The following is a 27,803-nucleotide window of genomic DNA, read 5'->3' on the forward strand; positions in this document are numbered from 1 at the left end:
CAAGATATAACTCCCTTAGCTGGTAGCTATACAGTTATCCTCTAAAAATCCACCAGAGGAGGGCACAAAACACAGGTTGGACAGTGAATTACAAAAGTACCAAATATTATTATTAGACCTGCAATACTTTTCACAATGAACATCAGCAGGGGATAAACTGGGAGTTTAAGAATATTTGGAAAACAATTTTAGAATAACATTCAGTGCTGTGGTTTAAAAGAAAAAAAAACCTGTTAAAACTCATAACTTAGCAGTATTCAGTGTTTGAAAAAAAAACAACTTTTAGGAGCTATGGGATACAAGTTAAGAATGTTGAAACAGGAAGATGTTATGCTTAGTTACCACTTGGGCAAGGCGGCGTGCTATGTAATACTTGCAAGATTTCACTGTAATGTTTTACAATATATAGCAGCGCAATGCTGATTCCATTGATATCGTTGAGCAATTCATGCGGATTTTATTTCAGCCCACATTTTAATAGTTTTGAATACTGTAGATCACAATTTTCAGCTCAGTTGGTCTGAACATGCAGAGCTTTAAAACTACTATGCTATAAACTGTATATTAACTACAATTTTATAAACCTGCATGTCAGAGAACTGTGTGCCACTACTACTAGACACAAGGCAATTCAGTATGAATCACAGCAATGTAGGACTGGAAGGGGCATCAACAGGTCATCTAGTCAAACCCCTGCACTGAGGCAGGAGTGAGTAATAACAACACTAGACCATCCTTGACAGGTGTTTGTCTAACCACTTAAAAAACTCCAATGACTGCTATTCCATAACCTCTCTAGGTAATTTGTCCAGTGCTTAACTACCTTTACAGTTAGGAAGTTTTTCCTAATGTCTAACCTAAATCTCCCTTGCTACAATTTAAGCCCATTGCTTCTTTTTCCTGCATGTCCTGAGTGGGATGGGGGTGAGTCCAGGCAGTGGGATTGTGGGGAGGGAGGTCAAGGAAGTCGGTGGGTGTGTGGAGATGGACCGGGGAAGCAGGGTGGAGGAACTGAGGGGGACAGGACTGGGACTGGGGGAGTCAGGGGGGCTGGGACAGGACTGGGATGGGGGGAGCAGGGTAGGGGCTGAGGGGAGCATGATGGGACAGGGTAGAGAGCTGTGTAGAGTGGGGCGGGGTGGGGGAGACAATGAGGCTGGGCTGGGGAGGGTCGGGGGGTTGGGGAGAGGGACAGGGTCTGGAGGGGATGAGAGAGGGGAGCACGACTGGATGGGGGGAAGTTGAGGGGGTGGGACAGCAGGGGGAGCGATGGGGGTGGGCTGATGGGAGAGGCTGAAGAAGAGATTTGGGGTAGGGCAGGGACTGAGGGCAGTGGGTTCGGGGTGGGAGGTACAGGGGGGACTGCGGGGGAGGCTGAGGGAACAGGGTCAGGGTGGGGGCTGAGGGCAGTGGGTTGGGTCTACACTGGCACCTCTCAGCATTGCTGTGCCGGGCGGCAGACCTGCACCAGCGCTACCCTGGCAATGGAAGAGTCCTCAGTGGAAATGCAGACTTCATGACACAGACCCTCCTTGTCACTTCAAACCTGATGCTGCTCTGGTCAGTCACTAGGCTCTTGTCACTTTCAAACCCATGCAGGGGATCTGGCTCTTTTTCAGTTCTCAGGTTAAGAAAAGCCTCTGCATTTTGTGAGGGCTTCAGCATTCACATTCCTACTTCACAAACTGTCTGCCTGGCACATTGCTCCCAGGGCATTCATCTTTATTCATTATTGGCAGGTCCATCAGACTAACGAGCAACACAGGGGGAGGCAACACAATGGTGTCAAGGATTTTTAATTTTTCAAACCACTTTGGCCTCAACAGGGATATCAGCAAATCTGGACAGAGCAGATGGGTGTCAGGATGGGTTTGGGTATTTATTTATTTATTTATTTTTGTAAGTGAAAATGTTTGGGTCTGAGCAAAGGCTGCAAACTTCCCTTTGGAAACCTCTGCTGATCTTTTGCCCCAGGGGCTAACGACAGCCTGGAATCCGGGACAGATTTCCACATCCATGCAGGGTGAGATGATGGGGGGAGGGGAGGAACTGTGGGGGAGGCTGTTGGAACAGGGGCAGGGACTGAGGGCAGTGGATTGAGGGTGGGGGACACAGGGGGGACACTGCAGGGGAGGCAGAGGGAACAGGGTTAGGGGGACTGAGGGCAGTGGATTGAGGGTGGGGGACACAGGGGGGACACTGCAGGGGTGGCAGAGGGAACAGGGTTAGGGGGACTGAGGGCAGTGGATTGAGGGTGCGGGGTACAGGGGGGACTGTGGGGGAGGCAGAGGGAACAGGGTCAGGGGGACTGAGGGCAGTGGATTGAGGGTGGGGGGCACAGAGGACACTGCGGGGGAGGCAGAGGGAACAGGGTCAGGGTGGGGGCTGAGGGCAGTGGGTCGGGTGAGATGACGGGGGAGGCAGAGGGAACAGGGTCAGGGTGGGGGCTGAGGGCAGTGGGTCGGGTGAGATGACGGGGGAGGCAGAGGGAACAGGGTCAGGGTGGGGGCTGAGGGCAGTGGGTCGGGTGAGATGACGGGGGAGGCAGAGGGAACAGGGTCAGGGTGGGGGCTGAGGGCAGTGGGGCTGAGGGGAGCCCCCCCCACCGAGGGACCTGCCAGGGGGCCAGGTGAGCCCAGCAGTGCTTACCTGGAGTGGCTCCCAGGAAGCATCCAGCAGGCAGGTCCCGCTCTGACTCCTAGCTTAGGGGGGTTGCGTCGCTGGTGGGTCGGGTCGGGTCGGGTCACGTGGGGGGGGGGGGGACTCAGTCTCTCTGCCCACTGCGGGCGTCTACAAGCCACGCCCCCCCCCCCCCCCCCCAGCATGCAGCCGAGCTGCGAGAATTCCTCCCTGCCTGCCTCACTCTGTGTGCCTCGGGCTGCTGCTGCATTTGGTAGGTTCCTGCCGGCTGGCAGGCGGACACCAGCTGGGAGCTCAGCTGTGCAGCGCTGCCCCAGGGGCCCCGGAAGAACAAGTGAGTGGCGCCGGTGGCATCGGCTTGCCGCGGTCCCCCGGATATCGGGACAAAGTGCGTCCCGACCAATGTAAGGTCGGGATGTGGGACAAGTCCCCTAAAATTGGGACTGTCCCATCAAAATCAGGACGTCTGGTCACCCTAGGCTAGCAGGCGGCTGCAGGTTGGATTGAGGGAACTTTGGTGCATTCTTTTCTTTTGAGCTCTATTCATGGACTCCTTACTGGACACAGAGTTATACGGCAGGATCTCATTCTTATTTCCGCATCTCTTTATCCCCATGCAGGGTAGTCCTTCGTACTTACGGGGTGAGACATGGCCCAGTCACATAGATCAACGGTGGTAAGTGGGAACCCATGTGAGGCAGAATCCTCCCAGGGCAGGACCCTGGGCTTTGTCTTCCTCTCCTTCCCTCAGGACAATGCCACACCCTGGAGAGAGGGCTGCAGGGCTCATCTAGGAGACTTCATTGCAGGCACCTCCCAGGGCCGCCCAATTCCTGTCCCAGGTGCCTGGTCACTGTCAGAACCAGGGGGGCCTTCAAGCATCAAAGATTCACAAAAGATCAGATGAGCTAATGTCAAATGTCCCTAGCTCCATTGGTGTCAATGGCTGAGACCCTAGTTGGTTTTAATAGGCCGTAGCTCCATTGGAGTGAGTGAAGAGGGGTCACTGTTGCCCTGAGGGATTCACTCCTGGTGTCACTGAAAAGTTTTCCCCCTGATAGAAACAAAGAAGTCCCCTGATGTCTCCCTGTCCAACCCCACATGCACATCATCTTCTCAAGGTGCCTTGATCCTTCTGCCACCTGCTCCCTTCCCCCTTTGTCCCCACCCCAGGGCTCCAGGCAAGTCACTGGATCATTGGTCCCTCGGAAGGACTCCCCCGGCACAGACGTCTTCCGCAATGACAATGGAGACTGCATCGTCCGCTCCGACCTGGGCTGCTACCTGCAGACGAAAGATTTACTTGAGAAGGGGAGCAACATCCAGATCCAGAAACTGCACCCCTCATGCAAAGGCGGGGATCACTACGTGGGCTTCGTGGGGGACCCCAATATCTACATCGTCAAAGGCGGCTCCTTCCGGGTGGTGACGGACCTGAGCAAGGATGACAACCCCCAGGTCTTCGACTTGCATCCCAGGTGCTGCGGCGGGGACCACTATGGCAGGAATGGTTTTGGATTCTTCATCATTTTCCAAAACCAGGGTGAAATCCGCTGGGTGACTGATTTGAGAACAGCTGCAGATGAACAAACCTCCGTCCTCCACCCTGAATGCCGCAAGGGGTTCTACTACTTCGGGATCCAGGAATTAGTAACCTTGATCACGGTGGACGAGAAGTGGGGGGCTCAGTTCTACCTGTACCATGAGATTAGCTCTGCCAACCTCACCTCCTTCTACTCCATCCACCCCAACATACTCAACTTCTTCCCCGGGGGGCTGACCCTCACAAAGGGCACCTCAATCGGGGGCTGGGAATGCCTCAAGGCCCTCCACAATGATTCTGACTCCTCCGTCACCTGGTCCGACAAGGTCATCTGCAAGATCGGCTACACCAAGCAGCAGATGTCCAGCATTGAGCACAACTGGAACATTTCTGCTGAGATGTCCCTTGGGACTGGAGAGCTCATCAAGCTCATCACCCAGGTCCAATTCTCCCTCAGGGCTGAGTATGGTGGGAGAAGCGTCCGCACGGAGCAGGAGGAGTGGACCGAAGCCCGAGAAGAAGAGGAGTCAATCCAGGTGACCCTGGAGCCAACAAAGAACCTGTACATCTGGCAGTACCATCTCAGCCTAGGCCAAGAGCCTGTCTTGTTCTGCAGGGATGTCCACTTCACCAAAGAAAACAACCCACCCGACTGCATCCCACTGCCTCCAGTCCCCTAAGCTCCCATGAGGATGGAGAATGCAGCACCATGATGATACTCTGGATATGCCCTTGTGAGCTTCACTGTCCTAGTATTGCCTCTTCAGATCTTTCCCAAAACTGTCCAAAATTTCTCCCACCTCTTCCTGGTCTGGCAAAAAATTTCTCCTCCTGGTCTGACAAAAAAGTGCCCCCAAACTGAAAAATGTTTTATTTCTAAACAAGCATTTTCAGGTTTTCTGGCTCCCAAAATGACACCGTTTTTGAGGGAAGCCAACACTTGCTGTAAATATTTTGCTTTTGAAAAAAAAAAAAAGTTTTCCAGCAAAACCCAAGATACAACCAGCTTTCATTATGACCATACACAGCCTGCCTAAACTTCTCCACCAGCCTCTTCTCCTTTTTCCATTTCCTTCCTCCACCTTCTTCACAACCTTTCCCAAACCTTCTGCCAAATCCTATCTGTAACAGAGGTGGTTGAATGGCATGTCCTCTCTCTAGTTGTTACTGTTACCCACAGTCTAGAATTTGCTTTTGGCTCCCCCACAGTCAAGAGTCCAGTAGAAACCAGAGGAGTCTGTGAAGAGTTGTACATAAGAATGGGAGGTCAATACTATGGATTTGTCAAGGTGTCAGAGTAGATACCAAATCTGAAATCTAGATTTGCTGTTCATGTCTGAATGATATTTAATTAGGATAATCCTGCTTTATTGGGTCCAGGGATCATTAACTTTCTCATTTCAGTGCTAAATTCTTCTCAGCTCTACTTTAACCCTGGACAGTACTTCCACAGTTAAAGTATATAATCATCAGCTTTACAGATCAAAGATGATATACACCAGATGTCCTAGGGATGTACTGAACTCAAAATTCACATGCGTTCTGGCACTCAATGGACACAGATAGACCAGTGTTGGGGCCCAGGACTTACATCATAGACCCATCATTTAGTTGGCTTAATAACTCCTCCTCTGCAAGAGCTGGTAGCTATGTCGGTGGGAGAAACTCTCCCTCTGACATAGTGCTGTCTACACAGGGAGTTAAGGATTTTTCAAAACCCTGAATGACATAGTTACAACAAAGTAACTGTATAGTGTAGACCAAGCCTTATTTATAATCGTCAGTTCTTCAGTCTTTCGAATACGTTTGTCACACTTTAAGTAATTCTCTGAAGCACTTTGTCTGAAGGCATCCTACTAACTTGGTCCCTGCTTGTTCTCCTGTGGGGTTTTGAAAAGGACTAGTTTAAACTATCAAAAACAGTTGCTTAAAGTTATTGTTGGAGGTTCATTGAAGCCATTGACTTGGGCTGAGGATGGAGAAACATGCTAATGGCATTGCTTAGTTACAATCCAAGATATGTTTCCTCAATGATGTGCTACAAAGACACAACAGGGGAACTTTCAGATACTGAGATTAAAGAAACAACAAGTGATACAACCTCCAAAAGGAAGTCTCGCCACTTCTCAGCCTGGTAAGCCTGGCACAGGAGAACATGGGACACATGGTTTGTCCAATTTTCTGGCAGTACTTCTGGGTTTGTCATCTTCATTGGTGGCTTCAGCAAAACTCTGAGGTCCACCATGATGACCCCAGTTTATATACCCTCTGTTGGGGTTCATTGGAGGATGGCAATCTTCTTATTTTCTATTGGACACTTGTCTGCAGTTCTCAGATTTCTGGTCTGTTACTTGTTACTTTATCTGCTGCTTCAATCATTATTCAGTAGATTATGCAGCCACATTTTCTGTCATTCTTTGCTTATCTGAGGCTCTTTGTTTTATTCATTTTTGGCACTGCATTCCTGTATTAAAACAGCCTATAAATTGCCCCCCCCCCTTTTAAAGCAATTGATTTTCATGTTTCAAAGTCACACACTCTTTTGGTGCTTCTTCCTTTCAATATTTATTTTCCTTCTTGTGTCAGACAATTCCTATCAATTTCAGAAAGCAACAATAAGTTTGAAAAAGAGACACAAGTTTGTATCATTCTTCTTAATGTAGTGGACGTGGGGTCAGCTTTTAAAAGATATTTAGGTGCTTGAAGGAGTACGGTGGTGCCTAGTGGGAATGTTATGCGTGCCCGTTGGAGTGAGAGCTTCATGGGTTGAGTCTTGCCTTGACCTCCTGGAAATCAATGGGATCAAATCAGACCCTTTAAATCCCCCTCCCAGCTTGCAAACCTGGCTCATCTGCTTCCTATTTCCCAGTTTCCCAGTTTCTCCCTAAATCTAGTTAGCAATGCAGATGATTTCATTACATCTTCTCTCTGTCTTCTCTCATTATTACACACAGCCTGAATTATGATTTGGGATTGTTTGGGGGTTAAATCTGCTGCCAAAATGTGAAGAAATTGTGAAGCCTAAATAAAGAATCAATTTTTCAGCATTCACCAACTTGTTGGGGTTGAATTTCCTTTGTTTTCTCCTTTGTCTGGGGTCTGTAGAAGGGTAAAAATTGAGGTGAAAGAAGTAACGCAGGAGGAAGCCAGGAAGGGCCTGGGAGTTTGGGGTCTCTGTGGAGATGATGGTGGGAAACCTAAAATAAACATGGGCATTGGGGGAAATTTTGATACTGTGAAAAATTGAGAAATGAGACTGGGGAGAGGAACAAAGGAAAGAGGCGTCACAGTCCTGAGATTCTTCATGGGCCTGAGGTCCTTGGCACAAAGAACTTTTGGGCCCCCCATGTCCCCTTTGCGATGGGGCCCTGCCTCTTGCTCCTCTCCACATTCCCTTTCGCTTCCCCTCCCACCACCTAACCCTAACCCCATTCCCCACTGCCTCTCCCCCACTCTCCCATTCCCCTCCCCCAACTCTCCCATTCCCCATTCCCCTCCCCCAACTCTCCCATTCCCAACTGACTTTCCCCCCTGTGACGTTCCCCTCTGGTGTTATCTGGACTGGTGATCTGCTAGGCCTCTCCAATCCTTGATTCTGGGATCCAGCCTTACCCGCTCTGCTGTGAGAACCCCCACTCCTGGGCTGTTCACGCACAGCCTCTGGCATGTAAGCTGCTCCCAGCTACTTGCAAGCGAATGACACTAACCAATATCTCCGGTCCCACACACAACCCTGGGAACCTCTGTCTGGCAGTGCCCAGTTATGCCCACTGGACACTGCAAGTTTATGTAAGTTCATCAATTTAACAAAGAAATTGATATACACCAGGTTTGTTATCCCAACGGGAGCCTCTGACACACTGCAAACCAAACGTACTGCTTCGGGTAGAATAAACAAACAGATCAAGGGGTGAGTCCCTGGAGGGTCTAACACAGGGGTTCTCAAACTGGGGGTCGGGACCCCTCAGGGGGTCATGAGGTTATTACATGGGGGGTCATGAGCTGTCAGCCTCCACCCCAAACCCTGCTTTGGCTCCAGCATTTATAATGGTGGTAAATATATTAAAATGTGTTTTTAATTTATAGGGGGGTCGCACTCAGAGGCTTGATATGTGAAAGGAGTCACCAGTTAAAAAGTTTGAGAACCCCTGGTCTAACAGATTCTTTTGTTGCTGCCTAAGCCAGTGTCCATTCTTCCTGTGAGGCTGGGCTGGGTTTGTCCCATCCCTGCCCTGATGAAGTGTGAACTGCCTCTCTGTTCTTTGAAGAGTTTTTGCCTGGGCTTGCGTTAAGCCATGAGGATACATTTTCAGCCTCATAACTATATACATGAAATTATAACCTATAACCTTACCATAACATTACTGTAACAATTACTGTAACATCACTGTTACAACCATGCTCAATGCATCATGAGCCTTCCGAAGACATCCAACATGACAAACTTTGCATTGGATACCACAGAATTGTTTTATAAAGATGAACATGTGGGTGTAGGATGTTCTCCCAAGGTACAGAGCGTCACACCCCCACTATCCCATTGCCCTCCCCAATCCTCCATTCCTCACTGCCTCTCCTCCATTCTCCTATTCCCCTCCCCCAATTCTCCTATTCCCCACTGCCTCTTCCCCTCCACCACAGCCCCAAGTCAATTATTCCCCTGGCTCCTCATCCAATATTTGCACCTTCTCCCCAGACAGAACTTTGCGGACTCCAGCTCCCGGCAGTAGGGTCTTGTTCTGCATTGGCCTGCAAGGTTGAAGGCCCCTCAACTCTCAGAAACTCTTCCTGGAGATCGATCCCCTTGGAGTTCTCCCTATCAGACAGTTGTGCCAGGTTCAGTCACAGAGACCCCCTTGAGGCTGTCACCAGACGTGCTGGAATTATCTCTGGGCCCGTTTTCTCTGCCAGGTTGGGACTCCAGAACCCTGCCTTGTTGAGCCAGACACGCTAGCCTGCTGCAACACAGACCCAGGCCTGGTCAATGGCCTGAGACCTGCAGACTTGAACCAAAAACTGCTCAGCATGTTTCCTATCTCCAGCACCCAGACACTCAGTTTCCAATGGGATCCAAACCCCAAATAAATCCATTTTACTCTGTACAAAGCTTATACAGGGTAAACTCATAAATTGTCCACCCTGTATAACACTGATAGAGAGATATGCACTGCTGTTTGCTCCCCCAGGTATTAATCACATACTCTGGATTAATTAATACACAAAAGTGATATTATTAAGTATATAAGGTAGGATTTAAGTGATTCCAAGTAATAACAGTCAGAATAAAGTAAGTTTCCAAGCAAAATAAAACAAAACATGCAAGGCCAAGCCTAATACATTAATAACCTGATTACAGATAAAATCTCACCCTCAGAGATGTTCCAATAAGCTTCTTTCACAGACTAGACTCCTTCCTAGTCTGGACCTAATCCTTTCCCTGGTACAATCCTTGTTAGTTCCATCAGGCATCTTCAGTGGAAAGCAGGGGTGTTCTCATGACTGCACCCCCCTTTGTTCTGTTCCACCGCCTTTTATAGCTTTGGCACAAGGCAGGAACCTTTTGTCTCTCTCTGGGTCCCCAGCCCTCCTTCTAAATGGAAAAGCACCAGGTTTAAGATGAATTCCATTATCATGTGACATGGTCACATAACCTGTGAGACCCCAGTCTTCATTCTTCCAGGGCTGGCCTGCATGTACCCAGGCAGTAAGTTTGCAAGTAAACAGAGACATTCACAAACAATTGTCCTAGTCAATGGGAGCCATTAAGATTCCAAGCCACCATTAATGGCCCACACTTTGCATAATTACAGTAGGACTTCAGAGTTATACTTCATATTTTAGCTTCAGATACAAGAATGACACATTCATACAAACAGGATGAACACACTCAGTAGATTATAAGCTTTGTAATGATACTTTACAAGAGAGCTTTTACATAAAGCATATTCCAATTATGCTTATAAGTGTGAATATAATGTATTTCCATAAACACATGGAGTACGTCACATGAGTGTCTGCAGATCTTGGCTCATTCTTGTAACTCTTTCCAATTTACCAGTGTCCTGTAAGAGGTTTGGACACCTGAGCTGGATAAAGTCTCCCGTCGTGGTCTCATGAAGGCCAGATGCCAAGATGACTCCACCTCCCTGCTCCTACTCAATATCACCCAAGTATTGTGTCCAACTGCCCAGCTCCAGCATGGCATTGGGAGCTGGTGTATTAATGTAGATGGACAATATGGGCTATACGTGTTAACATAACCCAGGCACTGTCCAACATTAAACGGTGCTTGAAAGGTCCAGGGTCTGGTGTACAGAGACTTTAACCTGCTTAGTACCACGGCAAACACACCATTAAACATCCTTTGATTAAAGATTAAGAAATAAGGAAAAACAGTTAAAGCCTTTGAAACGTAAAGAATTAAGTGAGGCTCTCATTATAACAACATCCCTTGTTCCCTTTCCCTTTAGCTGAAGAGAGTGTTCAGACACTTAGACAGTATCAAAGATGGTAATACCATCCTTTGGGGGAAAGAAAAGTTAGCTGAGATGAGCTGGAGCTGTTGCTGTTGTTGTTAAAGTCAGATCCTGTTTCATCCCTGATGGGGTTTGGGATTCAGCTGGAGCTGGGAGGGGTGACAGTGTTGTCAGGGCCCCCCGTTGTGCCGGGTGCTGTACGTCTCTCAGGATCAGGATGGTGAAGGTCTGGAGTCCCAGGAGCTGGTGAGTGTGGAAGACATGACAGCGAAGTTTGCTCTAGCAGCCTCCTTTTGTTAAGTGTTGAATTCTGGAAGGTTGATGGTTTGGTAATGCTGCTCAGTTATTTCATACCTCCAGTATTATCAGTACTAACAGCAGATCAGGCAGCCTGCTAATTCAGCAGACTTTGATGTTACTCGTAAAGAAAGACCACAGGCACGGTTTGGTGTTGAAACCACTCGGCCAGGTTTATTGCCCTCAAGGCACAGTCCTAGCACACTGGCTCTGTGGTTACAGGTATATTAACACGTGGGTGCCCCGTGGCAAGGAGGGGCTCAGTCAGCAGTGGGAGACTCTGCTGTCCCCTAGGCCACACAAAGGATTAAGGTGAGGTACCCTTATATTTATAGACTGAGAGAAACAACAGGGATACACAATTGATGTACCATCTTACGTTTCATGACATCTGTGTGCTACCTCCCCTTGTTCCTGACATCTCAGACACAACATCCCTATTCATTGTTCTGTCAAAACATCTTGTCTTGTGCTAGATGGGGATGTAGAAGTGCAAGCCTTAAAATATATTTACATAAATATCTAATCCCTAATACACTAGCAAAAACTCTGCCAAGTTCATATATAAGCATCTGCTTTAATACATGGCCTGACTTTGGTTCATAGCCTCTGGTTCAGGCCTCAGGGCTTGCACCAGGCCCAGTGCTCCAGGCTCGCTCTTTCTCTACTGTTCTTCTTAATTTTTTTCTCACAAAATCTCTTTCTTGACGGACCCCAAAGACATTTAAGGACAAGCCAGCTTTTATCACTGCCTCGGCTGTACACGCAGAATGGGCAAAGATGGAAAAACTTCCCCCCTCTTTACCATTTACACAGCTAAAGCTAGGCTTTTACACAAAGCATGAACATTGTATGCACTAGGCCAGGGGTTCTCAAACTCCATTGTACCTTGACCCCTGTCTGACAACAAAAATAACTACACGACTCCAGGAGCGGGGAATGGGACAAAGCCCGAACCCTGCTGCTCCAGGCAGCGGGGCCAAAGATGAAGCACAAGGGCTTTAGCCCCAGGCAGGAAGCCTGTAACCTGAGCCTTGCTGCTCAGGGCTGAAACCCTCAAGCTTTGGCTTCGGCCCTGGGTGATGGGGCTCAGGCTTTGGTCCTGGGCCCCAGCAAGTCTAAGACAGCCCTGGTGACCCCATTAAAAAGTTTGAGAACCGCTGCACTAGGAGGACTCAAGCGTGTTGCCACCTTTAAAAAGAGGCAACAAAATGATGATCTTTTGGAATCACTTTTGCTGTCATGAACTAGTTCCAACACCCAAAGATGGTAAAATATCCCAGGCATTTTTAGTCTGTGACAGATCCTGACCACCTGTTTTACCACCAACATTCGTGAAGACAACATGGCCATTTGTCGCAACTTGGCCTGTTAGTTTCAGTTTAAGTCTTGTTCAATCTTGCCAAATTCATTCATGTACATACATGCATCACGTTAAAATAAGTTCGGTAAATCAAAAGGCCATCTTGGTTTAGTAAAAGAACAAGGTAGCCTCCATTTTGAATTAGGTTCTTGTTAAATTAAATAAATTAAATTTTCCTCTAGACCAAGAAAAGGCGGGAAAATAGAAAGAGCGGGAATCTGACCTTGCCCAGCAACAGCTCCCTATAAAGGCTGATGGGCGGAGACTGGGGCTCTTGGGCTTTTGAGCTGTCAGAAGTTCAGGTGTCTAGCTCTCTCTCGTAGTGCGGTACAATCTTGGCACTGACTATTGGCCTGCAATAGCTACTTACTAATTAAGTTGGGGTTGTTTGTTTGTTGTTTTGGGAAAGCAAACTTCCATACATGGACCTGGTCCGATTAGTTAGATCAATCTTACACTCAGACGACGCAAAGCAGGATAGGGTGGGAGTTAAGATAGGGATACGTACCTGTCTATTCCATCTGCCATCCACGGTGTCAGTGTCCATCACTGGCTTTGGTCATCCCGATCCTGCAGCCTCTCCATCGCTGACATCTGAAAAGGTAGAAGAACATCTTGTATTTCAGAGTGTATGAATGTGTGCTTGTGTTATCCCAAATCTCCAAAATCATTAATCCACTTCCCTTTCCTTGTGTTTTTTGTTTACATTCATGTGTGTGTGGTTTATTGGAATCCAGCTCTGATAGATGAACTTAACGGGGACTCAGCGGGAGGTAAACTGTAAGGCTCCCCAAAGTCTTCTGATCAGATCGGCCTAAGAGAGATAAAAATCCTTACAGGCCCATCATGGGATCTAACCTGCAACCCTAAAACTGTGTTGTCCTACGTGCAGAGAAGAACAACAAATATTATTGGACACTATCATCAAAAGTTGGGTGTTGCAACAGCCTGTTGATCTGAGATGAAATTCACCGTCAATGCAGTCACAGCCCTGAATTGAAATGGTATTCTATTAACAAGAGGGGGTTACCCAAGATGTTATTTCAGTGAAAGTCTATTTTAGCCACTTAACCTTCAACATTTTAATATGCTTCATCTTTTGCCTTTTTTGTTTTACTTAAAAATACCCTGTCATTACACCTTCAAAACTATTACCAATCACAGAAACCACCTGTTATATGTTATTGTGACATTTTATGAACTTTCACTCACATTTGAGAGTTAAACTCGCAATTGGGGTAAATCTGTAGACCCTAGTTTGACAATGTATCCTGGGAATAAGCATAAGGGAGTAGTAAATTGCTGTGACATGGGTCTTCAATTGTCCACCTCTGGTATTCATTCTGCAGAGTTGGCTAAATGTGTGAATGTAAGCCAGGATCTCCGGCCTCCTGGATCTTCTAGCTCCAAGGGCCAGCGAGAATATGTATTGAGGCACTGCTTGAAGATGGTAGAGGGACAGTGGGATAGGGAAACCTTACCTGGGCTTCTCCTGGTTTCTGGAGTTTGAGTTTTGCTCATCTCATTGTTCTGCCATGGGACGAAAATACCACTTCACGTTGTATGAACATTTATTTTTGGCCATCTAATATCCTAATTTTTTTTAGCAGGAAAAGAGATGTTGTTGGTAGGAGTGAGTGGTCAACTAGGCCATTGTATATTGTGTCCTGCAACTTGCATACTGAGCCAGCCAGGCCCCCCACACATCAGCTGGGCCCCACCAGCCCTGTTTCAGCACACCTCCCCAGCCATGGCCCTGATCCTTCCACCGCGTCCCCGCCTCCAACCTGACCCCCTTCCTATTACTGTGAGCCAGGATCTCCTGCCCCACCCCCCTCCTGATATTATCATTATTATTACTAATAATAATACTAAGCAGTACTCACCTACATTCACCAGTACTTCTTGCTGCTTTTTGTAACACTGATGATGGTCTCAGCTGCCGGGACCAGGCTCCCTGCCTGCCTCGCTCCCCGACGCTGTAGCAGCCACCAACCAGCAGTTATGCTCCTCTGCTGGGGATGCCGGCAGAGACTCTGCAAACGGGGAAGTTGAGCCCCAGGAATACTGACCACCCTGCCAGACACGGCCCCTTCCCAACGCTGGCCCTTCAGCACAGCTCCAGGGCACATGGCCCCATCCACTTGCCCTGCCAGACAGAGCCTGCACAGGGAAAGCAGACAGGGCCGTGCTCAAGGGCTGGAGTAAGCAGGGGGCCCTGTCTAGCAGGAGGTCAGTACTCACGGGTGCATCTTTCAATGGAGATATCCTATCTCTTAGAACTGGAAGGGACCTTGAAAGGTCATCAAGTCCAGCCCCCTGCCTTCACTAGCAGGACCAAGTACTGATTTTGCCCCAGATCCCCAAGTGGCCCCCTCAAGGATTGAACTCACAACCCTGGGTTTAGCAGGCCAATGCTCAAACCACTGAGCTATCCCTCCCCCCTGGCCCTTGAGTGCAGCCCATCTGATTTCTCTGCACAGCACTGAAGAGCCAGGAGAGCAATGGAAAGATGCACCCCTGAGTACTGGCTCCCTGCTTTTGAAATATGGGATAAAAGGCGTCCTGTACTGACTGAGTATGGGACAGGCCATTTCTATTAGAATAAGGGATGTCCCAGGTAATGCAGGATTGCTGGCAACCCTAGCCAGTGTTGATAACACCGAAGCTTCTGGGATAAAAGCACTGAGCAGCTGGCAGAGCTCCAGCAGTCTGAACAGTATTACTGAGGCAAGAACATTCCAGCCTTCTACAATTAACAACATCACCCACAGTTGTGTGTCTCTGCAGTTTCCCGACCAAATGCAACAGCTGAGTGTTGGAGTCACTGAGGACTATTATGCTGTGCTCACAAAAAACCTCCCCACAGAGGAACCCCACCTTATAACAGAAACAACTTGGAAACAAACAGGAGTTATTAAGTCTTAATTGTCCTGGTAGGGAGCGAGGCATCCTGTGATGCAGTGAGGAGGGCGGGGAAGGGATGGTTGATTTGTCTTTATTGAACTTTGCTCAGCATGTGAGTCTGGGTTTCCTCTCAAGTGTCACCTGTCAGAGCAGCAGAGCTCAGCGTAGGAAGGGGTGGCTATGCCCTCTTCAGCTCTCTGGGTTCTGGCCCCAGAGCCCACCCCATACAACTGCCATTCTGTCCCCTCTAGCGTGATGGCTCCTTAGCCCAAACCGGTCTTGGTTTTCTTTTGGCTTCTGTCTCTGCTCTCTCATCTTGGCTGGTAAGTGACCCCTGTTCTTCTGGAGGCCTGGGTCCCATTCCCCATCCCAGTCTCTTTCCCCAGGGCTGCAGGCTGCAGCGACCCCTTGGGTTGCTGTCTCAGATGCCTGGGTCCTATTTCCATCCCAGTCTCTCTCCTTCCTACAGGGGTTCACCATGTCTCCTATCTCCAGCTCATCTCCCCGCAGGTGGCCCCTGGTCTGCTCAAGCACCTGAAAGTCATGAGGGTGAATGACCTGGTGCTCTCAGCCTACGAAAGCAACAATGGCAGGCTGGCTCCCCACAATGGCTACAGCCCTGGTGACCAGGACAGCCAGCAGCTCTGAGTGCCAGGCCTGGGACTCCTGGGTGGAGACCGAATACCAGGGCCTGGTGCAGGAGATGAACAGCAGCTCCCCAAAGGCAGGTGAGTCTCTGAGCCCCAGCATGTTGCTCAGCTCAGAAAGGGGATGGGAGGGCAGCTCAAAGGAGGTAGGAGGGAGCTGGGGGAGGTGACACCAGAGGGGAGGGACTTCCCTGATACCAAGTGGTTAGGGCCAGTGGGGGAGGAGGTTGGGAGCCAGGACTCCTAGGTTCTGTCCCCGTCTCTGGGAAAGGAGTGGGGTCTGGAGGGTCTGTCCCCCTCTGCCTCCTGGTGGCAGCTCCATGCTCAGTTGCCCACTCAGCCATTCTGTCTCCAGAGCCCTACTACATGCAGGTCCTGAAGACCTGTGACCTGGACGAATATCACCAGATATACCCTCAATGGGGAGGACGTGCTGCGGTACCAGTCTGACCAGAACCGCTGGTTCTCAGTGCACCCAGCAGCCTGGCAAGTGGCGGAGCGCTGGAACCATGAAGGGGAGACTTTAGCTTTTATGAACTTCCTCACACCACAACAATGCAGGTTCTGGATAGATTCACCACTCAGAAGACAGGTGACAGCTCTACTGGTGCCCCTCATTCCCGACCTGCAGCCCCCTGCTATTCCATTCCTTGTGACTAATAACCTTTTCTCGGCCTCCCCCAGCCCAGCCCACAGTGCATGTGGCCCATGTTCCAGGGACCCAGGACTGGCCATGCCACCTCATCTGTCACGTGACGGGCCAAACTGGACAGTCTCTACGCAAAAGAATAAATGGACACAAATCTGACATCAGGAATCATAACATTCAAAAACCAGTGGGAGAACACTTCAACCTCTCTAATCACTCAGTGACAGACTTGAAGGTGTCAGTTCTGCAACAAAAAAACTTCAAAAACAGACTCCAAAGAGAGACTGCTGAACTCGAATTAATATGCAAATTAGACACAATTAACTTAGGTCTAAACAGAGACTGGGAATGGTTGGGTCATTACACTAATTGAATTCCCCCCCTCCCCATGTTAAGTTCTCCTCACACCTTCTATAGGTCATCTCGATTATCACTTCAAAGTTTTTTCTTCTGCTGCTACTGATAGCTCATCTCAATTGATTGGCCTCTTACAATTGGTATGCGTACTTCCACCTTTTCATGTTCTCTGTATGTATAAATATCTTCTGTCTGTGTGTTCCACTCTATGCATCTGAAGAAGTGAGCTGTAGCCCACGAAAGCTTATGCTGAAATAAATTGGTTAGTCTCTAAGGTGCCACAAGTACTCCTGTTCTTTTTGCGGATACAGACTAACACGGCTGCTACTTTGAAATCTCTCCCGTATGCCACTGAGTGACCAGACACGGAGCTGTCTGGCAATGGCCATCACCTTGGACTGGAGCCACATGGAGCATCCCTGGAAAAGGGGAGGCACTGGGGGGTCGTGGATAAGGCCAAAATCCCTGAGGTACACTGTAGGGCAGTGGTTATCAAACTAGGGCTGCCACTTGTTCAGGAAAAGCCCCCGGTGGGCCAGGCCGGTTTGTTTACCTGCCACATCCACAGGTTTGGCCGATCGCAGCTCCCAGTGGCCGTGGTTCGCCGCTCTAGGCCAATGGGGGCTGCAGGAAGCGGCGGCCAGAATCTTTATCCTGCTCTGAGTTGTGTGTGTGTGGGGGAGCCTGGACTCCTGGGTTCTCCCTGGCTCTGGGATGGGAGTGGGGTCTTGTGGTTGTAGTATGTGTGTGTCTATGGGGGGGGGGCTTTGGGACCAGGAATCCTGGAATCTTTCCCCTGCCCAGAGTTAGGTGGGGTGTGGGGGTGTCTTGTGGTTAGAGCAGGGGGGTGCTGGGAGCCAGGTCTCCTGTGTTCTCCCCAGCTCTGGGAGGGGAGTGGAGGCTAGTGGTGAAAGCAGGGGGCTGGGAGTTAAGGCTTTTGGGGTTTCATTCCCAGCTCTCCCCATCTGTATATGGATCCCTCCCCATTGGTGAGTTGCCTGGAGCTGGAATGCAGCTGGGAGGTGACTGGCCCAGATTCTGCCCTGCTTGCCCTACATCTGCACAGTTGCTGAAGGATCCCTAGGGTCCATCAGCCCAGGGAGCCCATCTAGCCTGGCCTTTGAGAGTGGCACCCCCTTGTGGACAATTGTGGAATAACCTGCCCAGGGGAGCCACTCCCTCCTACCCCCCTTATTGCTGGAATTTCAGGCTTTCCTCCTGCCCCCCCACCCCCCACCCCGGCACATAGCTCCTCTGCCTTGCTGGGAGTGATCCAAGAACCTCTGACTGGCCCTCGAATCTCTGTTAAATTCATGTGGTGGTGAGTCCACAGGCTGTTCCTTTCCCCATGGCTCTCAGGTCCCATTCCTGCTGCTCCTCCCCCTCACTAGCTCCTTCCAGTGGTGACACCCTTATAACTACATGCTGGGTGCTCAGGATGGAGAGGGCAGGGCAGACATGGGGTGGAGGGGATGGGGAAGGCTCACTGGGGATGAGATAGATTCCCTGCCTGGGGACCTCCCCCTTACCTGTGCCTTGTGTCCCCTGCCCCACCCCCCATTATAGGGTGTGCCAGGCATTTGCTGGGGCCTCTGCCATATGGGAGCACCAGGCTCCAAGAAGCTATCCTGTCTGGTGAGAAAAAGCAGTGAGTTCAGATCCCCTAGAGAGATCCTCCCCAGGATCAACCCTGGCAGAACCAATAAGAATTGGTCCCACAGTGACTAGAAGGGCCGGGAGTGGGCAGAAGCCAATCAGGGCTCAGTGGGCAGGATAAAAAGGGCCAGCAGCACCTGCCAGGGGCCAGTTCAGGTGGAGCAGGATGTAACCAACTGAGGCGGAAGATTGTCCTTTTGTAAGAGGGTCAGTGACTGTGTCATGGAGCCTTTCCCCTCTAGGGGGCACTGGCTCCAATCCAACCCCAGGGTGAGGGGGTTTGGCAGCTCAGGCAGGTGGTAATGGGACACTGGGCCTTTCCCCTCCAGATGAATGGGGGTAGAGTGTGGAACGGAAGTTAAGGAACTAACTCAGTGCAGCTCAACGTGCTGCTAGCACTTGCAGCCCTGTACAAAGATAATTATTATCATCCCGGCTCCCTCCTTCTTTCCTTCTTTTGCCTCCATTTTTTCCGCTTCTATAAACCCCATGAAGTAGAAAACCAAGGAAATTCAACCCCAACAACTTGAGTGAGAGCTGAAAAAAATCAAATCTTTATTCAGGCTTGGTACATTCTTTGTTTTTCGGCAGCCCAGAATGATCCCAAATCACAATTCAGGCTGTGGATTATAATGAGAGAGGACCAAGAGAACGTCATGAAATCATCTGCCTTGGCAACAAGATTTGGAGAGATGGAGGGGAACAGGAAGCAGATGAGCCAGGTTTGCAAGCTGGGAGGAGGGCACTGGGAAGCACTAAGCATGGATTTGAAGGGACTGATTTGGTCCCATTGATTTCCAGGAAGTCAATGCTCACACACACAGATCAACAATAGTTTCATGGTGCAGGCATTCTCCATCCTCACGGATGCTTAGGGGATTGGAGGCAGCGGGATATATTCGGGTGGTTTGTTTTCTTTGGTGAACTGGACGTCCCTGCAGAACAAGACAGGCTTGTGGCCTATGCTGAGGTGGTACTGCCAGATGTACAGGTTTGTTTTGGGCTCCAGGGTCACCTGGATTGACTCCTCTTCTTCACGGGCTTTGTTCCAGTCCTCTTGCTCTGTGCGGACACTTCTGCCACCATACTGGGTCTTGAGGGAGAACTGGAACTGGGTGATGAGCTTGGTGAGCTCTCCGGCCCCAACGGATACCTCAGCAGAGATGCTCCAGTTGTGCTCAATACTGGACATCTGCTGCTTGGCATAGCCCACCTTGCAGGTGACCTTGTCGGACCAGGTGATGGAGGAATCTGAGTCATTGTGCAGGGTCTTGATGCACTCCCAGCCGCCATTTGAGGCGCCCTGGGTGAGGGTCAGCCCCCCGGGGAAGAAGTTCAGCACGTCGGGGTGGATGGAGAAGACATATTTTGCTGAGACGATGTCAAGGAACAAGTAGTACTGAGCACCCCATTTCTTATCCACCTCGATCAAGCCTTGGACGTAAATGAACCCAAAGTAGTAGAGCCCCTTGCAGCGATCAGGCTTCAGGGGAGTGTCATGCCCTTGTGCATCAGTGCTCATGTCAAGGACACAGCGCATAACACCCCGCTCTAGGTAGATGATGTGGAACCCGGAAGCACAGTGCATGTAGTGGTCCCCACCACGGCAGTTGGGATGCAGCTGGTGGACTGTGGCCATGGCATCTGTGCTCAAGTCCTTCACCACCCGGTAGGAGTCACCCTTGATGATGTAGATGTTGGGGGGGTTCTCACTGTCACTCAGGTAGTGATTCCCCCCCTGGCATGCGGGGTGCAGTCTCCGGATCTCAGTGCCAGTCCTCGTCTTTAGATCCTCTGTCCGCAGGTAGCAGCCCAGGTCGGAGCGGACAATGAAGACTCCCCCTTGATTAACGAAGATGTCGGTGCCTGGGGCGTCTTTGTGAGGCACCAATGATGCATCAACAGGAGTCCAGTCCTGAGGTTGGGACAGAAGAGGGGAGCATGGAAGGGATGACCTGATCTTTTGTGAATTTTTGATGCTTGAAGAACCCCCAATTTCAATAGCAACTAGGCACCTGGGATAGGAATTGGGGCAGCTCTGGGAGGTGTATGCGTTTAGTCTCCTAGATGTGTCCTGAAGCCCTGTCTCCAGGGGATGTCACTGTCCTTAGGGAGGAAGGGAGGGGAAAGCCCAGCGTTCTGCCCCGGCAGGATCCCACCTCACACGGGATCCCACTTACCACCGTTGATCTATCTGACTGGGCCATGTCTCCTCCGTCTCACCCCGTAAGTAGGAAGGGCTGCCCTGCGTGGAGATAAGAGGGGAGGAAATATCAACAGTTATCCTGACGTATAACTATGTGTCCAGCAAGGAGTCCATGAATAGAGCTCACAGAAAAACAAGGTGCCAAAGTTCCCTCAATCCCGACCTGCAGCCTCCTGCTATCCCAGCTCTGGGCTCAGTCCTTGCCACCAGCTCTGCCAATGCCCCTCAGTCCCAGCCCACAGTCCCCTGCTAGCCCAGCCCTGGGGTCCCCCCCCGATTCCCCCGTAGAGCTCCAACTGACACTCACAAGATCCCACCTGGTACATGCTCTCGGCTGATGACAGCCCCTCTTGGGGATGGGACCAAGCTCCTGGGCTGGACCAACGGGACCTTAGAGAACAGCAAAACAAGCCCTGCAATATTCCTGGTGTAAACACCGCAGGGGGATGTTTATTACCTCTCCAGTGGCTCCTCCCCCTTTTCATTGACTCCACCTTCTCTAACAGGCTCCTCTCTCCATCCCCCATTCAGTGCCCCCTCTCTTCCCCACATGTGCCCCTGCCCCAGCCCACCTCCCATCTCCTGCTCTGGCTTCCACCCCTAACCCAGTCTCTGTAGGCCGATCGATCCCCTTTTCTGTGTTAAAGGGTCCCCAATTCTGTCCACCCCCAAGCCCTGTTCTTTGTGTGGCCACAGCTGCTTCACCAGAGGATGGGGTCCCTGCCAGACTCTTATCTGCATGGTCCATATTGCGGTCACCTCCTATCAGCCCATCCCATGTCTGCAGCAGTTTGTACATTTCCAGTTGGGGGAGCAGGATGTAACTGACGGGCTGAAGATTCTCCTTTTTGTCAGAGTATCAGTGACTGTGTCACAGGGCCTTTCCCCTCTAGGGGTCACTGGATCCAGTCCAGCCCCAGTGCAGGGGGATGGGCGGCTCAGGGAGGTGGGAATGGGACATGAGGCCTGTCCCCTCTAGATGAACTAGGTGGAAGTTGAGGAACTAAACCAAAGCACCTCAACATTGTCATAACACTTGCAACCCTGTATGAAGACAATTACTATAATCCAATCTCATGCTTCAGGGCTTCCCCTACAGGGATGAGGCAGGAAGATCTACCCTGGTGCCCCATTGGCTCCGTGTATATAGTTCTTCACCTTCCTCTGAAGCATCAGAGATCTTCTATAGCTGGAGATTGGCTGGGCCAGGGCTGTGAGAGGCCTGGCTGGTGGGTTGAGCTGGCATGCTCAGGGTCTAACTGATTATCAGAATCCACATGGGGAAGGAATTCCCCCCCCCAATTCAGATTGTCAGTGACCTGGTTTGGGGGAGGGGGTTATCTTCCTCTTCAGTGTGGCGTGCAGGTCACCTACTTGGATCATCTTCCACCGAATCAGTCCCCTGCCAGAGCACTGGAGCACCTCCATCCCTTCTATTCTCTGGAGAAGGCCACGACAGCCTAGCCTCCTTTGGAGTGAAAAACTTTGGTGTAACTAATGTCTTTTGAATTCACAGTGGGGCATCTGGGTGACTACTTATGGCCTGTGCTCTGCAGGGGTCAGACTGGGTGCTCGAATGGTTCCTTCTGGCTTTAGAAGTGATGAAAGATTAAAGTTGCTGCAATACCCAGATGTGACTGTGACCCAAAGAATTACACTTGAGTGCGGAGATCCTCCTCCCCCAAAGGTCACGCCAGGGTGCCAATGAACGCCTGTGCCCCACTCATAACCATAATCATGGTGAGAGGGGCGTAAGGAAAAATGTCGGGGAGTTGTTTAAATTTTCCACAGGAATATCAAACACTATTTTCCAGCCAACTGAAATAATAATGATAATAATAGTGCAACAGAGGGTCCTGTGGCACCTTTGAGACTAACAGAAGTATTGGGAGCATAAGCTTTCGTGGGTAAGAACCTCACTTCTTCAGAGGCAAGTAATGGAAATTTTACAGATTCAGACTAACACAGCTACCCCTCTGAATAATAGTGCAGCCATCTTTTATTTAAAGTGGATTTTGTAGTGTGGAATTACACCACTGTGGGTTCGGCTCTGTTGGCTACAATTTCAAGCTTAACAGAATGAAAGCATGGGCAGTAGATGAACCGCCCATTGGGTGAGGCTAGCTGCCGGCCCTGCCCCTTGTGCCTGAGGCCCCGCCCCTCTCCCACTGCATCCCAGAACCCCCCCACTGTGGCCAATGGCCCCCCTGTGCCCCAGCCCTGGGCCGCCGAAGCACCCCCAGCCCCTGAGCACTGGGTGGGCAGCATAGCCCCAGTGCCCCCAGCCTCGGTGGGGGCTGAGCACTGAGCTGGCAGTGCAGCTCCAGCCCCCCGGCCTTGGTGCCCCCAGCCCCAGAGCACCAGGTGGTGTGAGCACTGTCCCCAGCCACCCCAAGTCCCAGCCATAGGCCACCCTAGCCCCAGGCGGGGGAAAGAGCGAGAAGCTGGAGGGGGTCTGGGAGCGAAGCGTGAGCAGGGCCATGCTGGGTTGTTTGGGGAGGCTTAGCCTGGCCTGTGATATGCGCTGGTCACCTCTGCTATTTGCTTCATATTGAGAGTCTCTAGGAACACATAAAGGCCGAGGGTAGTGACCGCACAGATATTCCCAAGGACAAGGGCGAGTCTCTTTACAAGTTTTATTAAAGTTACAGTTAAAATTATGATTACCCAAGCATATAGAAATTCTATACGGACCTATGCAGAAGTTACAAATATAGTTATACTCACATCCTCTGAGACAGTGTTAGGGTCTGATGGGTCTTTCATGTATTGATCATTAGTAGAGGGTCGGTTCCTGCTAGAGTTTCCCATAGGGAGCTCAATTTTCCTAATCTGGGCACCTTCCTTTTATAATGTGATTCTGACTATACCTCATTAGCCTTTATACATAGAGTGTGGTTAGGGCGTGTGTTAGAAAAATGTGACTACCAGGTATCTTGTAAGCAAAAAATTACTCTTCCTGTTCATTTTCCGCAATATCACCAACTGGTACATCTTTTCCTGTAATCTCGTGGCATAGGGTCAGTCTTTGGCCACGAAATTATGTCGAGCTTTTCTTCAGCCCTCCTTACAGAGATATCTAATAATACATACTTATCCCTTCTAATTACCGATCAATCTTATCCTTCTAGAATCCTACAATTTAACTCCATTTAGCATAAAATGATTCTATATGCCACGACTTCTTAGTTAATCATAACTGCGATGTTGGACTCCATAATATTTTATGGGAATATGCTTATGAGTGTAAATATAATATAACTGGAATATGCTTTATGCAAAAGGTCTCTTGTAAGGAATCATTACAAAGCTTATAATCTACTGAGTGTGATCATCATATTTGTATGTATGTATCATTCTTGAATCTAAAACTAGAAATATGAAGTATAACTCTGAGGTCCTATTGTAATTATGCAAAGTGTGGGCCCTTAATGGTAGTTTAGAATCTTGATGGCTCACATTGACTAAGACAATTGACTGTAAATGGCTCTGTTTACCTGTAAGCCTCCACTGTGTACATGCCGGCCAGCCCTGGAAGAATGGAGGGGGTCACACAGGACATGTGAACATGTCAGATGATACTGGAATCCATCTTAAACCTGGTGCTTTTCCATTTAGAAGGAGGGGTGGGAACCCAGAGAGAGACAAAGGATTCCCGCCTTGTGCCAAAGCTATAAAAGGGACTGGAGCGGGACAAAAGGGGTCCTAGTCATGAGAAAGCCCCTGCTTTTCACCTAAGATGCCTGCTGGAACTGACAAGGACTGTACCAGGGAAAGGATTGGGCCCAGACTAGGAAGGAGTCTAGTCTGTGAAAGAAGCTTGTTGGAACATCTCTGAGGGTGAGATTTACCTGTACTCAGTTTCTTAATGTATTAGGCTTAGACTTGTGTGTTTTATTTTATTTTGCTTGGTATCTTACTTTGTTCTGTCTGTTATTACTTGGAACCACTTAAATCCCATTTTTTATACTTAATAAAATCCCTTTTGTTTATTAATAAACCTAGAGTAAGTGATTAATAACCTGGGGGAGCAAACAGCTGTGCATATCTCTCTATCAGTGTTATGGGACAGATATAGGACAATTTATGAGTTTACCTTGTAGAAGCGTTATACGGAGTAAAACAGATTCATTTGCGTTTTGGATCCCATTGGGAACTGGGTGTCTGGGTGCTAGAGATAGGTGACCTGCTGAGCAGTTTTTGGTTAAAGTCTGCATCTTTGGGGGTGTGGGTCTGTGTTGCAGCAGGCTAGCGTGTCCGGCTCAACAAGGCAGGGTTATGGAGTCCCAAGCTGGCAGGGAAAATGGGCTCAGAAATAATTTCAGCACGTCCGGTGACAGTCCCAAGGGGGGGGGTCTCTGTGGCCAAACCCGTCACAATAGCATCACACAATAAATGAACAATCAACTAAAATCATTGGTTACAATAGGAAGGAAAGGAAGTTTAATTAAACCACCTTTGTTGCAAAGAAGATTTGGGTAAAGCTGGGAACAGGAGAAGAAACAGTTGGAGGAGGTGGGTGAAATTTTGGGCAGCTCAGGAAATACCTAAAGGGGTTTTACTAGAGCAAAGAAGCTCACATGCATGCATCCAGAATATCATCATGGTGCTGGCATCCTCCATCCTCATGGGGGCTTAGGGGACTGGAGGCAGTGGGGTTCGGTTGGGTGGGTTGTTTTATTTTGTGAAGTGGATGTCCCTGCAGAACAAGGTTCTTTTTGGGCTCCAGGATCACCTGGATTGACTACTCTTCTTACCGGGCTTCATTCCAGTCCTCCGGCTCTGTGTGGACACTTCTGCTGCCGTACTCGACCTTGAAGGAGAACTGGAGCTGGGTGATGAGTTTGATAAGGTCTCCTGCCCTGAGGGGCATCTCAGCAGAGATGCTCCAGTTGTGCTCGATGGTGGACATCTTCTCCTTGGTGTAGCCAACCTTACAGGTGATCTTGTTGGACCAGGTGATGGGGGAGTCGGATTCGTTGTGCACTGTCTTGATGCACTCTCAGCTGCTGCTTAAGGAGCCCCCGGGGAAGAAGTTCAGCACGTCGGGGTGGATGGAGAAGAAGGAGTCCAGCTTGTCTTTGGTTGCGTCCGGGTAGAGGTAGAAATGAGTCCCCCAGTTCTCATCCATCTTCATCAGGGCTAGGTACTGATTGATGCCAAAATAGTAGACCCCTTGCGGCATTCAGGGTGCAGGATGAAGGTTTTTTCTCCTTCATCTGTGCTCAAATTAGTCACCCAGTGGATTTCACCCTGGTTTTGGAAAATGGTGAAGAAGGTCTAATCAGCCCTCCCATAGTGGTCCCCAATGTGGCATCTGGGATGCAGCTCAAAGATCTGAGCTCCCTTATCTGTGCTCTGGTCCTTCACCACCCGGTAGCAGCTGCCCTTGATGATGTAGATATTGGATTCCTGCCTGCTCCCCATGTAGTGCTTCCCACCCTGGCATGCAGGATGCAGTCTCTGGATCTTGATGTCGTGCCTCCTCTCAAGGAAATCCATCTGCAGGTAGAAGCCCAGGTTGGAGTGGACGATGCAGTCTCCATTGTCGTTGCGGAAGATGTCTGTGCCAGAGGAGTCCTTCTGAGGAACCAGTGATCCAGAGAGTTTCCTGGAGCTCTGGGGTGGGGACAAAAGGGAGAAAAAGGAAGGGGAGAAGTTGGCAAAAGGATCAAGGCAGCTTGAGATCATGTGCACGTAGGGTTGGACTGGGAGACGTCAGAGGACTTCTCTGTTTCTATGAAGGGAAATACTTTTCAGTGACACATGGAATGAATCCCCGAGGGCAACAATGACTGGGGTTATGACTTTGTCATGGAGGTCATGGAAGTCACGGAATCCGTCACTTGAGCCCCCAGCGCCTGGGAGCTATATGGTCCCTGCCATCCCTGGTGGCTGGGAACTGTGGGGTCTGAGCTCCCAGCCACAGAGGGCGGCAGGGGTGCCCCACATCTCCCAGCCGCAGTGGGCAGCGGGGCCCCAGGAGCTCTCCGCCGCCACCGGCAGTGGGGCCACTCCACAGCTCCCAGCCCCGCAGGCAGTGGGGGTACTGCACAGCTCCCAGCCCCGTGACCAGCGGGGGTTCTCTGGAGCACGGAGCTGCTGCAGTCATTGGGGATGCCCAGAAGCACAGAGCGCCGTGGCCGGTGGGGGTGACCCAGAGCCAGAGCCACCACAGGTGCCAAGGGTGCCCTGAGCTGGGAGTCACTGGTCATGTGGGGACCCTGCAGCTCCGAGCCAGTCCTGGAGAGGTCACGGGCTTCCATTAATTTTTCTTTTTTCCTTGTGACCTGTCTGACTTTTACTAAAAATATGCATGACAATTTTTTATCCTTAACGATTCCTCTTCACTCACCCCAGTGGAATGACGGCCGCTAAACACCTGCTGGGGTCTTACCCATTGAGACCAGATGGGATGTGGCCCATTGACACCAATGCAGCTGTGGCCATTTGATATTAACTCATCTGATCTTATATGAATCTTTGATGCTTGAAAACCCCCCGGTTCCAACAGTGACCTGGCACCTGGGATAGGAATGTGGCAGCCCTGGGAGGTGCCTGCAGAGATGTCTCCTACATGTGCCCTGCAGCCCTGTCTCCAGGGAGTGGCGTTGTCCTGAGGGAGAGAGGGAGGGAGGGGAAAGCCTAGGGTCCTGCCCCGGGAGGATCCCATCTCACACGGGCTCCCTCTTACCACCGTTGATCTATCTGACTGGGCCATGTCTCCTCCATCTCACCCCGTAATTACAAATGGCTGCCCTGTGTGGAGATAAAGAGGTGAGAAAATATCAACAGTAACCCAAGTACTAACTCTGTGCCCAGCCAAGAGTCCATGAATAGAGCTCACAGGAAAACAATGCACCAAATTTTCCTCACTCCCTACCCACAGCATCCCACTATCCCAGCCCTGGGCTCAGCCCTTCCCCGCAGTTCTGCTGGTGCCCCTCAGTCCCAACCCGCAGCTCACTGCTAGCCCAGCCTTGGACACCCCCCCTCAGAGTTCCAGCTGACACTCCCACCTGGTAGATTCTCTCGGTCGATGACAACCCTGCTTGAGAACAG

The 27,803-nt window shown here is 50.1% G+C and overlaps 1 protein-coding gene across 3 annotated transcripts; it reads right to left on the bottom strand.

Moving 5' to 3' along the window:
* Positions 1-19,066: 19,066 nt before the first annotated feature.
* Positions 19,067-21,222, bottom strand: LOC101932506 (uncharacterized). 3 transcript variants are annotated; one of them, XM_005314532.4, is made up of 3 exons: positions 21,049-21,222; positions 20,716-20,780; positions 19,067-20,450 (listed from the first exon to the last, which is right to left on the bottom strand). In XM_005314532.4, exons 2-3 carry the CDS (start codon positions 20,740-20,742, stop codon positions 19,407-19,409), a joined length of 1,071 nt encoding a protein of 356 aa, XP_005314589.2. In that variant the 5' UTR covers positions 20,743-20,780; positions 21,049-21,222; the 3' UTR covers positions 19,067-19,406. The 3 variants fall into 3 exon arrangements, with proteins under 3 accessions (XP_005314589.2, XP_005314590.2, XP_023970011.2); XM_005314533.4 differs by having other exon boundaries at positions 21,059-21,213; XM_024114243.3 differs by lacking the exon at positions 20,716-20,780 and having other exon boundaries at positions 21,059-21,198.
* Positions 21,223-27,803: the final 6,581 nt, after the last annotated feature.

Source organism: Chrysemys picta, chromosome 13 (genome assembly GCF_011386835.1).
Source record: "Chrysemys picta bellii isolate R12L10 chromosome 13, ASM1138683v2, whole genome shotgun sequence".
Taxonomy (NCBI): Eukaryota; Metazoa; Chordata; order Testudines; family Emydidae; genus Chrysemys; species Chrysemys picta.